At 41.1% G+C, this 16,767-nt stretch overlaps 1 protein-coding gene across 1 annotated transcript in view; it reads left to right on the top strand.

Annotated features, from left to right (window-relative positions):
- KLHL32 (kelch like family member 32) overlaps positions 1 to 16,767 on the top strand; it is a gene marked incomplete at its 3' end in the record, with an annotated part of 230,609 nt that overhangs the window by 145,514 nt on the left and 68,328 nt on the right. The window contains exon 6 of the mRNA XM_082856034.1: positions 3,882 to 4,097. Within this exon, the coding sequence (XP_082712160.1) occupies positions 3,882 to 4,097 (216 nt within the window). The remainder of the gene's footprint in view (positions 1 to 3,881; positions 4,098 to 16,767) is intronic.

Below are 16,767 nucleotides of genomic sequence, written 5' to 3'. Positions count from 1 at the left end.
TCTCCACAATGACCCTATGAACTGGGTGAACTCTCCATTTCGTAAATGGGGAATAACAGAGGATCAGTGACTGACCCAGGGTCACAGCCAACGATAAGAATTTGCACTGGATTTGAACCAGGTCTACCTGATTCTATGGCCTTTGCTCTTCTCCACCAACCTGGGTTGCCTCCAAGTGCCTATGGCTGTTGACAGTTTGTTCTGTTCCTGAATACAATTGTTCTTTCTCTTTCTTTGATATATAAAAGACTTCTTTCAAAAGAGTCCAGAAATATATACAAAAGCATTAATAGTGATTATCTCTGCATGGAGAAATATGAATCATTTTTGTTTTCTTTTCCATACTTTGTACTTCCTGAATTTTATGAAATGGACAAATTTATTACTTTTTGTAACCAGAAACATAATGGCACTACTTTCATAACAGTGATGCTTTTTTTTCCATGCAGAGTATTACGGGTGAGCATTTAATGCAGTTTAACCATTGCTTCCCACCTCCTTAATCACATTAATGGGAATCCTTAAAAGCAGCATTATTGGTGATTATTTTGCTTGCATATGGTCTTAGCCAAAAGAACAAGAAGTGATGATTTTGCTTAAGACTCACATAAACACATTGGCTCCAGTACGAGGAACGTATATTGTGGTATCAAGACCTCAATGAAGGTTTTCTTTTTCCCCCCAACTCCCCAGTTTACACAGTGTAACTACCGAGGTGCTAAGTATGCATGGCAAGGGGAACGGAAACCTTTGACATACATAAAAAGCACAGGAGATTTGGGGAAATTATGTTTTTAAGCAGAAGAGAGGAGAAATGAAAAGGTAAAGATAGGGAGCAGACTTTTAAAAAATTATTTATTTTTGGCTGTGTTGGGTCCTCATTGCTGTGCATGGGCTTTCTCTAGGTGCAGCGAGCGGGGGCTACTCTTTGTCGTGGTGCGCGGGGCTTCTCATTGCGGTGGTTTCTCTTGTTGCGGAGCGTGAGCTCTAGGCGCATGGGCTTCCGTAGTTGTGGCTGGCGGGCTCTAGAGCGCAAGCTCAGTAGTTGTGGCGCACGGGCTTAATTGCTCCGGGTCATGTGGGATCTTCCCACATCAGGGCTCAAACCTGTGTCCCCTGCTTTGGCAGGCGGATTCTTTACCACTGCACCACCAAGGAAGTCCAGGAGCAGACTTTTAACTGCTGGGTATGTGTCAGTTTAGTTCCCCTTTGCTCTTCACTTAGCCATTGACACTTGTGCATTTAGCCTTAGTTCTCCACTAATATCAAACGCTGTGTTAGATTGGATTTGGGAGTTATATAAAATTATACCCTTAGGAAACAAAAACATTTCAGGACTGTGGAAGCAGGCATTAAATAATTACATTCAAAAGAAACACAGCAGAAAAGCACACTTTTTAAAATTCTGTATTAAATTAAATTAATTCTCTGGTTGTCTGCAGTTTTGAATTGGCCTGTATTTAAGTTGCAGGCTTCTAATCAGAAGAAACCCAGTGTCTCTATACAAAGATATAAAGTTGCTTAATAAAGAATATTTGATTGCTGCTACATAATCCAGCCCCAAACTCATAGACGTATACGTCTTTTTGACAGAACGAGTGGGGAAAAAAACACTGTTCCTCAGCTGTGCCTGTCCACCTTTTACTTTACAGAGCTTGCTTGTTTCCGCCTCTGTATGCTCATCTTTCTGTGTGATGCGGCTGGGCGCTGCCCTAGGACCTTGAACCAGGGCTTGCGCATGCGCCCAGGGTACCTGAAAGGCACTGACATCGCTCCCCGACCCCCATCACGCGTCTGGGGGACTGCAGAGTGACTTACTGGGACACTGAAATCGTATCCAGGGTCCTGGAGCAGTTAAACTGGCTTCATAGATGTATTGACCAGAAATAACGTATTCATCCCGAGGAGATGGTCCTAAAGTTCGTTGTGGAAGCTCCATGTGCAAGGGTTACATCTTCTTTCCTCCCGTAGTAGAATTTACCAATAGGAAAAAGTAAGATCTGAAGAATAAGTTTAAACATTACTTGAAAAACCTGATGCTGGAGGCAAAATATGTAGTATTCCTTTGATAAAATCTGCTGGATGGGAAGCCCAGATATTTTAATTGAATGGCTATGAGTGGACCCTTAGAAATTTGAGTTGTAATGGATTTTAGTGGTCAACTGTGGTAAACTTCATTTTATAGATAAGTATTTATTCCTTTTCAATTGTGTTGGCCAGTAGAGCTATTAAGAGCCAGAATGTTATGGCTGATTCCTGAAATCATCTAGCTTGACTCCTGTTAGTAATGTAATTAAAGTGTCATCTCGCACCAAAAGAAATAGAATCTAAAGTAAAACAAAACAAAACAAATGAACAAAAGAATCAGGTAGCTGTGGTGATGATGCAGCTGTTTCTCTGAGATCTGTTTTTACACTTTCTTCATTATACATTATTTAGAACAGCATTGTACAATAGAAACTTAATGGAAGCCACATATGTTAATTTTAAATTTTCTAGTAGCTGCATTAAAAAGTAAAAAGAAACAGGTGAAATTAATGATAATAATATATTTAATCCACTATATTCAGAATAATATCATTTCAACATACAATCAATGTAAAAATTATTAATGAGACATTTTATATTCTATTTTTCTTACTCCTTGCTTTCAGTATATATTTAACACAGCACATCTCAAATCACACTAGCCACATTTCAAATGCCCAGTAGCCACATGTGGCCAGTGGTTACCATGTTGGACAGTGCCGATTTAGAACATATTCCTTTAAACCTTAAAATTTTATGGAAACAGATACATTAAAATAGAAAATAAAGATTTTAGAAAGAGTTCTTAATACTGTTAAATTACTAGGAAAAGGGATAAGTATGTTGAAAATACTTAATAAATCAATGGAGTAAAATAGCTATCTGATGGTATTCTGCATTCCTTAAGTTACTAGAAAATATTGTAATAATAATTGCAAGTTGAAAATGAGGGAAAACTAGGACACAGCCCACTCTCAATCTACTTGAAATAGGTAAGTTTTCTATCAACAAACCTGCATGCCCACTATGGTTCTTGCAGAGTTACAAGGCAAAGTTTTCACAGGTGTCCTGGCTCTCTGGGGGCATTATTTTAGAGCTCTGGCTCTGAGTTTGAGAACTTGTAGAAACAGGTAGAATCCCCCCACAATGGAGCATTGCTATAGAAACTCTTTGAAAAGATTGTCATTGATTGCCTGAATTTTTGAGGACAACAAAAAGCAAAGAACAATTATAAATCGTCCATCTCAGGTGGATTCAATATAGAATTATTCAGGACAGGAATCTGTGAGATGTCTTCATTTCCTGAGACTTTACATGTAAAAATCTTTGTTTTAGCTCATTAAGTCAGGATAGGTTGTTTTTAGCTCAAATTTGTACTTAATTTGAAGTTTTAGAAAAAGAGTAGGGCTATAGTTTTTGTCATCTAGTCATGGCTCCCACTCTACCCGCCCTCATATTATCTTTAGTAGAAAAAACTTACCACCTGAAAGCTGTAAAATATGGTAGACAAATTGTTTTCTTTGGTAAAATGTTTCTAAAAAGTTGCAAAGTAACATTTTAGCCAGTAAAACCAGAAACCCCTTTCGGTCCCTTTTCTAAGATGTCTTTAAGTATATTGGTTTTAAGAGGGGCAAAGTAAGGAAAAACGTTAAATTCTAGAACAACAGTTCCCTGCCCAGAGCCGTATAATTGCGGATGTTGTTGCTGTTTACATTATCAGTGGAGCGCAGTTCCCTTTCTCCCACTCCTGTCATGCAGACTTGAGGGAGTCAGTCTGAATTTCTTGCTTGCTCTTTCTTGGATTGATTTCTAAGAGATCTTTTCTCCATTTTTTTTTTTTTTTTTGGCACCAGGAATTAAATAGCTTTAATTACTTGGATCTGTACAGACTTGCTGACCTCTTTAACCTCACTTTGTTGGAGAAGGCAGTGATCGATTTCTTAGTGAAACATCTCTCTGAGCTCCTGAAGAGTCGCCCAGAAGACATTCTAACGCTCCCTTATTGTCTGCTTCAGGAGGTCCTGAAGAGCGACCGCCTGACCTCCTTGAGTGAACAGCAGATATGGCAGGTAAGGGCACTCTGCATGGGTCCTCTTTGGGCGTGAAGTCATGATTAAAAGGAATGATTAAATGTTAAAGGGTTGAGGAACGACGACATTTTGTCTGGTTTGGTCCACGTTGGAATCGAAGTCTTAGAAGTCAGTGTTCCGGGATGGGCAAGTAACTGGAGAACACCAGCCCTTGAAGCTGGAGGCCTCAGCCCACTCAGCTTAACTCAGGGAGTCGCAGGTGAGATTCCTCACACCCTCACCGTGGTTTCCCAGAACCAAAGGTGGTTACATCAGAAAGAGTCAAGGGTTTTTATTCCCCTGCGAAACAGAGTTACTTAAACTGAATATGAGAAGGATGGATTGTTAAAGTGGTATTTATGCCTATTTAAGACCAATGGAATCAGAATAAATTCTGGGCTTTCCTGGAAACAATTCAGAAACATTTCTTTGTTGCAGCAGAGAGCAGCTGGGACCTTAAATGAGAGGAAGCTCTCCTCCCTTGACGGTGGAAAAATCTCCCTCCTTAGTTCATTCTGCATTCATTGCTATTTTCCGAAGCCCTGCTTTTTCACCTGACATAGCATTCTTTTCAGATACCCTTTGCCTAGGGGACAGGAGGATGTTTTGTGTTTTCAATTTGATTATTCAATTGAAATCCATTTCTGCTCATCCCCAGTGACTATCCTTGAACAATCCACACGGTGTCTTTGGGAAACAGTCAGAGCCCATCTTCCACTGCTTCTTATACTGTCTGTCTTACTCTGAAGCAGTGGCTAAGCCATCCTGTTACTTCTAGGGTGCCATACTTTCAAGATTTCATGATCATTTGAAAAATATTTATATACAGAATACAAGGGAAAATATGAAGTCGTCTATTAGCTGATAAGGCAATAAATACCTTGTGTCTTATCAAATGACATTCAGAGAATACTTTAATTCTGGACAAAATGGAGTCATAGGTAGCTGTTAATTATCAGCATCTGATTCTACTGATTGCTAATTTTCCCAGTGCCTTTCTCCCTTCTTTCTTTCTTTCTTTCTTTTTTTTTTTTTTTTTTGCAGTACGCGAGCCTCTCACTGTTGTGGCCTCTCCTGTTGTGGAGCACAGGCTCCAGACGCGCAGGCTCAACAGCCATGGCTCACGGGCCCAGCCGCTCCGCAGCATGTGGGATCTTCCCGGACCGGGGCATGAACCCATGTCCCTTGCATCGGCAGGCAGACACTCAACCACTGCGCCACCAGGGAAACCTTCCCTTAGTTCTTTCTTTATCTTACTTTAATCAGCAACTTCCCTCTTCACTGTTGCTTCCACCAGTGAGGATAATAAGGCCTGCAGTGTACTGAGGGCCTTTCAGGACCCGGGCTCTTTGCAGACTTACTAGCTTATCATCACAACAGGCCTGAAGGATGGTTGTTATCATTCCATCCTCCAGACAAGCAAAACGAGGCTTCAGTGTCTTGCCTCAGGGTTACAGAGCAGAGCCAGCCTTCACATCCAGATTTGTTGACACCTGCCCTCATCTCTCCAGTATTCCACGCTGTCTTGAGAAGAAAATATCAGTGAAAAAATACAAGCCATAAATTATTTTCTGCTTCTTAGGTATTTCTCATAATGGTTGTTCAGGCAGAGATCAAATGTGTTGGTGAGAGTGAGTTTTTGGTATGAATTTTAATTATCTATGGAAAACGCAAATCATCAGAATTACTCTGGTCAGTTCAAAGTGAGGAACTGCCAAATTTTTCTTTCCTTCCCAAAGGGAAAAACAAAGACTTAAAATGAATTCTGTATTTAATTAACCTGATTGAGATGTGAGCCAACCATCCTTGTGGCTTCTCTTCTTGTGGCACAGTTGAAGGCACTGCCCGATATCGACATGGTAATGTACAGATGTGTGAGTGGCCCCAAAATTCCATACTATTCACATAAAAGTTATCATAGGGCTTCCCTGGTGGTGCAGTGGTTGAGAGTCCGCCTGCCGATGCAGGGGACACGGGTTTGTGCCCCGGTCTGGGAAGATCCCACTTGCCGCGGAGCGGCTGCGCCTGTGAGCCATGGCCGCTGAGCCTGCGTGTCCGGAGCCTGTGCTCCACATCGGCAGAGGCCACAACAGTGAGAGGCCCGCGTACCGCAAAAAAAAAAAAAAAAAAAAAAGTTATCATAATTGCCTCTCTAAATATGTTACTAATTTTATAATGTAGAATTTCAAAAGATGCTTTCTGCTGCAGGCAATGTTTTTTTATACCTGGTCCTCAAGAAAGGATTAAAAAAGACTCACATAAATATTATCAATTTAGTCATTCAGCAGGCAATAAGAAACTGTTTTTGCTTTATCTTAGTAAATAAGTAATTCCCTCACACTCAACCCAATAGATAAAAATCAAATCAGTCCAGTTATATTGCTTCAAGTATAGTTAAGTTCATCATTTTTGCTGAGGTTATACTAGTAATGCAATATACCATGGAAGAATCTAATATTCAGCCCAGGGTGCAGATTGGGTATGCCAGAAGATTAGTGTCGGGGTGCTTTATAGAAGTGAAACTTGATGGACAGGCTGGAGACAGATCTACAGAATCTCATTAAATTGCTGAATTGTTCATTACGGAACGTTCTCACTGTAATAAAGTGCTCATTGACTTTGACAAATCCCTATCCCATGTCTTAAAGAAGAACAGTGAAACAAGGGGTGTTGGGGAGAAAAACGGAAATTGGCACAAAGTAGGACAAGTAATAGAAAAGCGGATGGAGGGGTAGTGCTGTTTGATTATGTGCAACTGGTAACTTATGTGAGAATGCAGCAAACATACACACACACATCTACTCATGTGGCTCTTCCACTATCTAATCTACTGATAATGTAATCTGAGATATTCCCTTTATTTGGCAAAAGGCCCAATATTTTACTATTCACCAGACTTCATGCAGTTTGGCTCTAAAGATGTGTCATAAGAACCATCAAGTTATCCTCAGGGAACAAACTTTTTTTTTTTTTTTTTTTTTACTTTTTCCTGCTGTCCCTTATCCAGTCCCTTTCCTGCTAAAATGTGCTGCAGTCCATGATAACCATTCTGTGGATTTGGAAACCTATGAAATCCCCCAAGATCGTGCTTTTTGTCTCCTCTTTTTTTCCATCTGACCTTTTAAAACTTTATCTTGTGTCCTCTCTCACAGAAGCCTTCTTCATCCCTCCTAGACATTTTTTTTCTCCCTTCCATAGCCTGAAACTACTTGGTCTAATTCGTTAACTTCACTTTATATTCACAGGTAATGTAGGTACTGCCCCATATACACACTTTTTTTTTAACATCTTTATTGGAGTATAATTGCTTTACAGTGTTGTTCCTGCTGTATAAGAAAGTGAATCAGCCGTACGTATACATATTCTCTCACTTCGTCCCAGCTTACCCTTCCCCCTCCCCGTGTCCTCAAGTCCGTTCTCTGCGTCTGCGTCTTTATTTCTGTCCTGCCTCTAGGTTCTTCAGAACCATTTTTTTTTTTTTTAGATTCCATATATATGTGTTAGCATACGGTATTTGTTTTTCTCTTTCTGACTTACTTCACTCTGTATGACAGACTCTAGGTCCATCTACCTCACTACAAATAACTCAGTTTCATTTCTTTTTATGGCTGAAGTAATATTCCATTGTATATATGTGCCACATCTTCTTTATCCATTCATCTGTAGATAGACACTTAGGTTGCTTCCATGTCCTGGCTATTGTAAATAGTGCTGCAGTGAACATTGTGGTACATGACTCTTTTTGAATTATGGTTTTCTCAGGGTATATGCCCAGTAGTGGGATTGCTGCGTTATATGGTAGTTCTATTTTTAGCTTTTTAAGGAACCTCCATACTGTTCTCCATAGCATGTACACACTTTGGATATATAAGGACAGAGAAGTCCCCTCAAAAAATCCTTTTTTAAAAAAGTTCAGTTCGATTCAGCTCAACAGTTTGGTCTTAGGGTTCAAGGCCAGTAATTTCTCAGGTTGCAGATGAAAGACACTAAATTGGTTATTGGGCTCAAGGAAAGAGGAGACTAAAAAATGAGCAAATCAGCCGAGGAAGAAACATGGGGCATGAGGTCACTGGCATCCGTGACCTGGCAAATCTCCACTATTGTATTTTGCTTTTGGGTTTTAGCTTTGACTTGGGATTTGGTTTCAACAAGGCCCTGTTAAATTTCTCTTGTTAGAGTCAACGTATATTTTCAGACTACTGAGCCAGGGGGTACTGCTCTAAAACTTAGAGTGAAATCATGAAACAGTTCCATACCACTCCCACATATTAGGTCTGTTTTCATTTCATAGGAAGTGCTGGCTAATCTGTTTTTTCTCAGGAAAGTACATTCTCCGCCTTTTATATCTCAGGTTCTCCTTTCCGAGAATGAGGAGGAGATTACTTTCCATGAGAGTACAGTTTGTAGAAAAACCTGAATATAATGTAATTTCTTATATTTGCTAGCGTAGGGAGAAAGTGTGGCTGTCCATCCATCAGTATTTATTGAGCACCTACTAAATGCCCCAAACCATGGAATGTAAGGCAGGGTACAGGTGAGCTAACTCCATTTCCCTCTCCAGGTCTAACCCCAATTGGGAGGGATCCTTCTGATTTTAAACCATTGTCTAGCTCTCTGGATTATTATTTCATCTCTGAAGAAGCAGAAACAAGAAGGACATTTAAAAATGGATAGTTTGTGGAAGTACAAATGGGTATTATGCTGGGCACAGTGTTAGAAGCTAGATCCTGGGGTAAAAAGCTTTATAAAAGTGTTCAATTATTAGGTTAAAGAGATTTATCTTAACTTTATTTCTGAATGTGGAGTTTTATTTACCTTTAATTATTAATCTATTAACTGCTTCCTACTTTTAGTGAAGAGGACTTATCTTACTTTAAAAAAATTAATTAAAAATTAATTAATTTTTGGCTGCATTGGGTCTTTGTTGCTGTGCGTGGGCTTTCTCTAGTTGCGGTGAGCGGGGGCTACTCTTTGTTGCTGTGCGGGGGCTTCTCATTGTGGTGGCTTCTCTTGTTGCGGAGCAAGGGCTCTAGGCGTGCAAGCTTCAGTAGTTGTGGCTCACAGGCTCTAGAGCGTAGGCTCAGTAATTGTGGCTCATGGGCTCTAGAGCGCAGGCTCAGTAGTTACGGCGCGTGGGCTTAGCTGCTCTGTGGCATGTGGGATCTTCCGAGACCAGGGGTTGAACCCGTGTCCCCTGCATTGGCAGGCAGATTCTTAACCACTGTGTCACCAGGGAAGTCCTTATCTTTCTATTTTATAAGGATAGTACATATGTCAGTGATTTTCTTCCTTTATTAACCTTGGGTTGAGGGCTCCTCCTTATATTTTGAGTCTAACTTTGCCTGGACTTCAATGGATAACAGAACCAAACAATTCACTGGTCACATCACTGATGTCAGACAAGATCAGACCTTAGCATCTGTTAATAACACATTCACTTTATATCTCTAGAGACGTAAGTCACACACTGTTTAGAGTAGTCAACAGCCTCAGATGCGGTGATTTTTTTTTTGACAAGCCCCTCCTGGGCTTTTATGTACTCCACAAACTACCCACCTTAGAGTTTGATTTAATCATTTTCCTCAAAAGGAGTCCCAGAAAGTGAACCCAAACAAAAAGCTACTATCCCTTTATAGTTGGAAAATAGAGGACACTAGTGACGTACTCAGCTTTCGTCTTTTATCTCTTAGATGATAAACTGTCCCAAATGCACATCTGGCCAGGGAGAAGCAAGGACTTCAAACAGTACTGTGTGTCCAACAATACTATCATAATACTTCACATTTGAATATCACATCACAGTTTCCAGAGTGCTTCTTCATCTCGCATTGCTTTGCACTCCTTTGCTTTGTGTCACAAATGGGAAACTGAGGTAACAAAGCTAGAAATCAAATTCACGTCTTTTAATTCTTGGGTTTTTCCCACTTTGGTCCACAGCTTCTAAATTCATAATAGAAGTGCAAAAATGCTTGGACGTGGTGGACGGAGAGGTGCATCAAATTAATCCCATGACTTTAAGAGAAATGAGGAAGGGTTTGGCCATTCCTGTTCTCTGGTGTAGTGTCTGCAGATTGAAGGGGTAATGGCCAGCTCTGCCTGCCTTCATGCCTGTGTCATGTTGCTATCTCTGACTCTTTGCTCCATGTGCTAAATTCAATCTTTCATTCATTTTAAAGAGTCATCGAGTGTCTACTCCAGCCAGTCGCGTGCTCTCAAGCACCGCTGCTGCTGCTGCGTGATGGGTTCTGGGCAGTCGGTTGCAGAAAGGTCCCATGTGGCCCTGCTATCATGGATCTCACAGAGTCTGATGTGGAACTTTCCACTTGCTATTCTTTCCCCCTGCGCCCGATTCCTTCCCAGTGGAGACTGACCTGTGCCAAATAGAGTAGTGATTTCTGTGCTAATTTTGGCCGTGTTGAAATGATATGGGTGGATTGGAAAATGAAATCCTTTTGTTTGGACATTTCAACACCCCACAGTGTCCCTTTGCCTTTTCTTCAGTGCTCTTTTCATTGGTAATTCTTGTTCATTGTATGTGTCCTCTAAACAGCTTTGCAAACCTTTGGCAATCCCTGTAGTACAGTCCAAGCCTCAAAGAAATCAAACTGCGGGTGACCATTTAATCAAAAAATTCCGCTAAGTGGTGTCCTCATTCTTAATGCTAGGACCTTGGTAACTAGAAATGGCATAAAATACTGTGACCTGAGAACTCTCATTCCCTCATCCCCCCGCCCAAATTGCAATTTTTCATCATATCTGCACCCTTCCTCAGTTTAATTTCATATATGCATGTCTCATTACTTTTTTTTTTTTTTGGAGAGGCACTTTCTGGGCTTCTTCATGATATCTCGTTTTATTTTTTTACTTACCATTCCTTAAAGTAATTAAATGTGTACCACTTCTCAATTTTCTTCCTGAAACTTCTGGCAGTCCCTCCCAGGTAGCTACAGTCTTTTCTACAAATGTGATGAGGATATCTCCATTTCCTTTTTACTAAATGTTAGTGAAGAGAATAAATAGTGGTTTGTTCACATCCCAAATAGTGCTGTGCCCGGAGGATGTTTGATCCTTGGAGCGCCCCCAGCTGGACACTGAGTGTGTCTGCTATTTCAGGGCTTGGTGCTCGGAGCTGCCAGAGTGTATATTTAGTCATTCGTCCTGATCTACATGCAGCTGATTCCTCTGGGAGGACTCATCCCTGAGGAGCTTGACTAGTGGCCTTGCTGTTGTTTGTCTGGAGCATGTGCCTTTGCGAGACACGTGACACATTTATTTCAGAGGGACTTTGCTCCAGCTGATCCTATGTTGTCAAGTAGCTGTGAGGGGCAGTGATTATCAGAAAATACGGAGACCTGACTTGTATTTATGTGCTGCTGTTCCCATGAGTTAATAGTTCTTTTTCCTTCCTTTTTTTTTTTTTCTTAAATGAGCATAACAGAACAACAAGGTGATTTATGAGATATAACATGTTTATGTTCTCTGCTTCTAATTTTCATTGTGATTCATGTTGTTTCCAGACTGATATTTTTGTTGTTGCTACTGTGAGAAGGAAAAAGATGACTGGAAAATATTACTTATGCATTGGTAGCTGGCAGTAATATTGCTGCTACCTGGGTTATCAGGGATATAAAAATAAAACCCAACTATATGCTAAACATGAGGTAGAAACCTCGAGGCTAGGCATAGAAGTTCATCAATAATAATAGCAGCAATGATAATTTTTACAGTCCTTAGAGAGCTTTATACTTTTTAAGCATTTTTGCACACATAGTCTCATTCAAGTCTCTCATCAGCCTCGTTAAGGTTGATAAGGCAAGTATTACCCAGATTTTAACAAGTGAGGAAATGGAAACTCACAGAGGATAAATGGTTGACTCCCTTCACAGTACGGTTTCAATGTGGGTCTCACTGTATTCTCTTCAAATACTCCAAGTCTCTAAGAAAACAGAAACTCAAAGTACCTGATACATCTTCTCGAAAGTCAAAGTGGTCATATTACTCTATAATGAGTGAACCAGCAGTATACGTTTCCTAATAAATTACCAATTTTCACTTTCACCTGTTGTGCAGCTCTGGGAAGTTGCAAAAATGACTCTAATAAAAGTCATACAAGAAAGTGTTGCTGAGGGTCTTTCTTTATCAGAGCCTGGAAAATTGAGGCCCTAGATGGTTTGTTGAGAAGGAGTGAATGGCGAATTCTGGCAGAGGTAGGGAACCACTTTTCATTCCTTCAGGGTATAAAGTGATAAAGTATGAAGCAGGAAGAGAAAGCCCATAAGGGAGGATCACTTAAAAATCCGATCAAGAGGGCTTCCCTGGTGGCGCAGGGGTTGAGAGTCCGCCTGCCGATGCAGGGGACATGGGTTCGTGCCCCTGTCCGTGAAGATCCCACATGCCGCGGAGCGGCTGGGCCCGTGAGCCATGGCCGCTGAGCCTGCGCGTCCGGAGCCTGTGCTCCGCAATGGGAGAGGCCACAACAATGAGAGGCCCGCGTACCGCAAAAAAAAAAAAAAAAAAAAAAAAAAAATCTGATCAAGAGATTTAAATCAGTGTGAAGAAGAACCTAGAGCGTGGTTATTTCTGCTGCAGCCCTACAGACTGCGTGGTGGGAAGTCTGCAGACTGTTGTTAGAGTGTGGATGGAACAAATGGAAATGATTCATCATGATATCTTCATTTTATACCTGAATATTGAAATTGAGAAATTTATGCAGCAGAAATTGACAGCTGGGTGATGGCCTAGATATGGGGTTTAAGAGAAAGGGAGAAAAATATTAATTCATTAGTATTGATAAATGTTAGTCTCTTTCCAATAGAAATGAGCCTGTGCCCCGTGTCCTGCATCGCCAAACTATTTCTATAGGAATCCTTATCAAGCCAGTTGAGTGCTTGCTGGCCACGGTGTTCATGCCAGTTGGCCACGTCAGACCATGGAGATCACCTGTTCTGGGCATTCTAGAGGAGAGGATCTAAACTTAGCTGTGGAACGACCTGGAGGCTCTAGACTTGTTTATATTCCAAAGAGAAGTCTGGGGAAGCCTTGGCATTTATTGTTGAATACTGACATCCTTACACCCTGCTTCTCCCACTCCTGCCTCCAGGACTTCTGCTACAAGTGAAAACGAGGAAGAACATCTCTCAACTCAACACACCTGGAGGGGAAAGGTGGCTATTCTAAGAGAGTAATCTGGGCAGCCTTCAGAGATAAAGATAATTCTTAGACTTCTTTTGTGTCCACAGTACAGAGTAATGCATTCTCTGTGGTGAGGTTCTCCTTAATCTGACTGCCTCTTTGTTACTTGAGATGCCACACTGGAGGAATGAAAACAGATTTCAATATTCTGGTAGACAAAACATAACCAGGAAGAAAAATTCTCTTAGGAAAAAAAAATATTTGATGGGTTCTAAAGATAAATAGCACAGGTTTTTGCATTGTTCCCCTTTGTCTATAGGAAGTATTTTTTTAAAAATTTCTTTTATAATTAATTTATTTTTATTATTTATTTCTTTATTTTTGGCTACATTGGGTCTTCGTTGCTGTGTGTGGGCTTTCTCTAGTTGCGGTGCTCAGGCTTCTCACTGTGGTGGCTTCTCTTGTTGCGGAGCATGGGCTCTAGGAGCGTGGGCTTCAGTAGTTGTGGCATGCGGGCTCAGTAGTTGTGACTCATGGGCTCTAGAGCACAGTCTCAGTAGTTGTGGCACATGGGCTTAGTTGCTCTGCGGCATATGGGATCTTCCTGGACGAGGGCTCGAAACTGTGTCCCGTGCATTGGCAGGTGAACCACTGGACCACCAGGGAAGTCCCGACAGGAAGTATTGCAAGTCAGTTCCAGTAAGTGGCACAGATATTACTTATGCTTCAAGAACAGAAGCTAAAAAGAGCCGGGCCAGCTGGTGGCTGAATGCACTTATCTTCTTTGTGTGTGTTCTTGTTGATGAGAAATGCCCACATGCCACCTCCTCTGGCTACGCAAGGAAATCAGGTAATTGAAGTAGTGATGGATGGTGCACTGAAGTTTAAACGTTTTAGGAGGACCTGTCTTATTAACACTTTAAAACAAGTGAGCATAGTATCATTAATTTGATTAATTCATTTGCTCTTAATATAGCTTTTAATTTGTAATTCTAGGTGAATTACAATATAATTTGGCATTAATTATACTAAATTGACTATAGGTCAGCCAATCACAATGGAAAATTACTCACAGCTGAAAGTAAAACTAGACTTCTCCATTCAGAAAGGACGACGCTTGGTTAAGAGACAGATAGACTTTAGGCGTCCCTCTGTTTGGCTGTGAGAATGACATTGAACCTGCCGAGGGCTGTAAGTGATTTCTTATTCTGCCCACTGCTGGGACTGTATACTCTGGAGTGAAGCCCAATAGAAAGAGTAAATAAGAGTAAACAAAGGGGTTGATTTGTCAGGTTGCCAGGTCCCCTGAAGAATCTTTCTGCTCTTTTCATCTCTTGTACAATTTAGGCCATGTAGAGGGGCTGTGTAGTGCTTTCGAATGATGAATTCCACACCTCTTGGATTCGAGAGGTTAGAACAGGTACTGACCCAGGTCGGCCTGTTTTTCATCCTCCTGTTCTGTGAACAGGAGATCTTTTAAATCCCATGTGCTGTCAGTATCCCAGAGCCACTCCTATTTGACCAATATACAAACTACCTTCCGGGCAGAAGGAAGTTGTGCCTTAAAAGCCAGTGCCAGTCTGGGAGAAGAACGAAGCCCTCAGGAGATGACAGAGCCCGGTCATCGATAAAGCTTGCTGGGGGCGCCTATGTGCACATGAGAAGTAAGGTGACTACTGAAGGATGGGGTGCTTAAGGAATTGGTGGGAGAACAAGGATGGATTTGGAAAATACTTGTGTTTTAACCATGTGCCAGATATCTTCCTTTGAGAATTGTCTCCTGTAAAAACAGTCAAAATGAAAACTTTGAAATGCTACAGAAAGTCATATGACAGATGTAGTAATATCCTGCTTGAGGTATATTTACATGTAAGTAGAACTATGGGAATTTTGTGCATTCTCAATACTTTTGCTGTGAGCAATTAACCCATAAAATGAGGTCTAACTATGAGGGGACAAATTTTGCTAAATATTTCATGGAAAATTCCAGGCTGTTGTTTTGTTTGTTTGTTTTTTGCGGTACGCGGGCCTCTCACTGTTGTGGCCTCTCCCGTTGCGGAGCCCAGGCTCCGGACATGCAGGCTCAGCGGCCATGGCTCACGGGCCCAGCCGCTCCACGGCATGTGGGATCTTCCTGGACCGGGGCACAAACCCGTGTCCCCTGCATCGGCAGGCGGACTCTCAACCACTGCGCCACCAGGGAAGCCCCCGGCTGTTTTTAATAATTCTTTTTACTTTGTTAATTATGTACCCTTATCGTATCGTTCCAACTCACATTCTAGCAAATAAAATGGCCTAAGTTTTATGTAAAAATTTTGAGTAGGGAGGTTAAAAACTACCCTTTCCCCTGTCTCTTACACATATACAGGTGGGGTTCACACCATACACACGCTTGCAGGTAGACACACACACACGCACACCACAGGTTGCATGCATATTAATTTTTGCAGCTAAAAAACTTTCCTTCGTTTTGCAATACTGACCTGAATCATAATTACTCTCATTATTGGCTGGTTGATCCTAAGATTAAGGAAGAAAATAGAAGTTAGGAACTTATTTTTGCTACTCCAAGTGTATATTTCATTCATTATAAATTTTTAAAGATATTAATGTCTATAGTCTGGATTGTTGCTATATGAATGCAGCTGTATATTGTCTCAATTTTCTCCAAATCCCTTTTATGCCAAATTTAGCCTGGCCTATCACAGAAAGTTTTATTTCTTTTCCCCAAATATTCTTCTTGATATCAGCATAGGGTTGGTGGGTTCCAGTCTTTCCTACCCCTGTGGTTCCCAGTATAGCTTCATGTTCTTAACTCAAAACCACCCTTACTTGATCCATACCTTCTGATGGATGAGCTCTTTGAGGTCTTAATGTGGTGTTCTTCGAGAACTGTAAGGATTTGGGGCAGAGGAACTAGTACTGAAGTAAGCAGAGCAGAGGGGTTGAGAGAAAACATTTACAGGGTATTTCTGCCCTCGGTTTTATCTTCTTATCATTTAGAATGCCAGCAGAATGAATGGGTCTGTTAATCGAACAGCACTGAGAGGTTAGGTCATTGGAAGCCTTTTCAGTCATTTTGTGCTTTTCAAGAGTGAATTTGTTAGAATTATGCTGAATACCCACTTAAAGCCTCAGCTGATAACTCTACCTGTGTTTTATAACTCTGCACTGTCAGAACTCATAATAAGTCAAACATTCTTTCAGTGGTACTCATAAGGGAGGGAAAAAAAAAAGCCCCACAAATTTAAGAGTAATTTCAGATTGTAAATGAAAAGGAGAGGCACGACTGTGCATTTGCACCAATCATGCCTTCCTTTCATCTGCTCTGATTAGGCCTGGTGCGGTTTCATCAGACCCCTCCATCACCGAGCTGTCACTCCAGCCGTCTGTTGATTGAAAACAATCAAGGCTCTGATGGCACAATTATTCTGACCCTTTAACTAGAGGCTGCTGTGATAATGAAAGGTTGATTATGATAGTTTGTGCCTCTTTCAGTTTGCCAAGAAGGTTAATTTGGGCATCAGACGGATGTTTA

The sequence above is a fragment of the Leucopleurus acutus genome, assembly GCF_964270905.1.
Source record: "Leucopleurus acutus genome assembly, chromosome: 15".
NCBI classification, from domain to species: Eukaryota; Metazoa; Chordata; class Mammalia; order Artiodactyla; family Delphinidae; genus Leucopleurus; species Leucopleurus acutus.
Note: the sequence above shows the minus strand (reverse complement) of the source record. Positions and strands in the feature narration are given on the sequence as shown.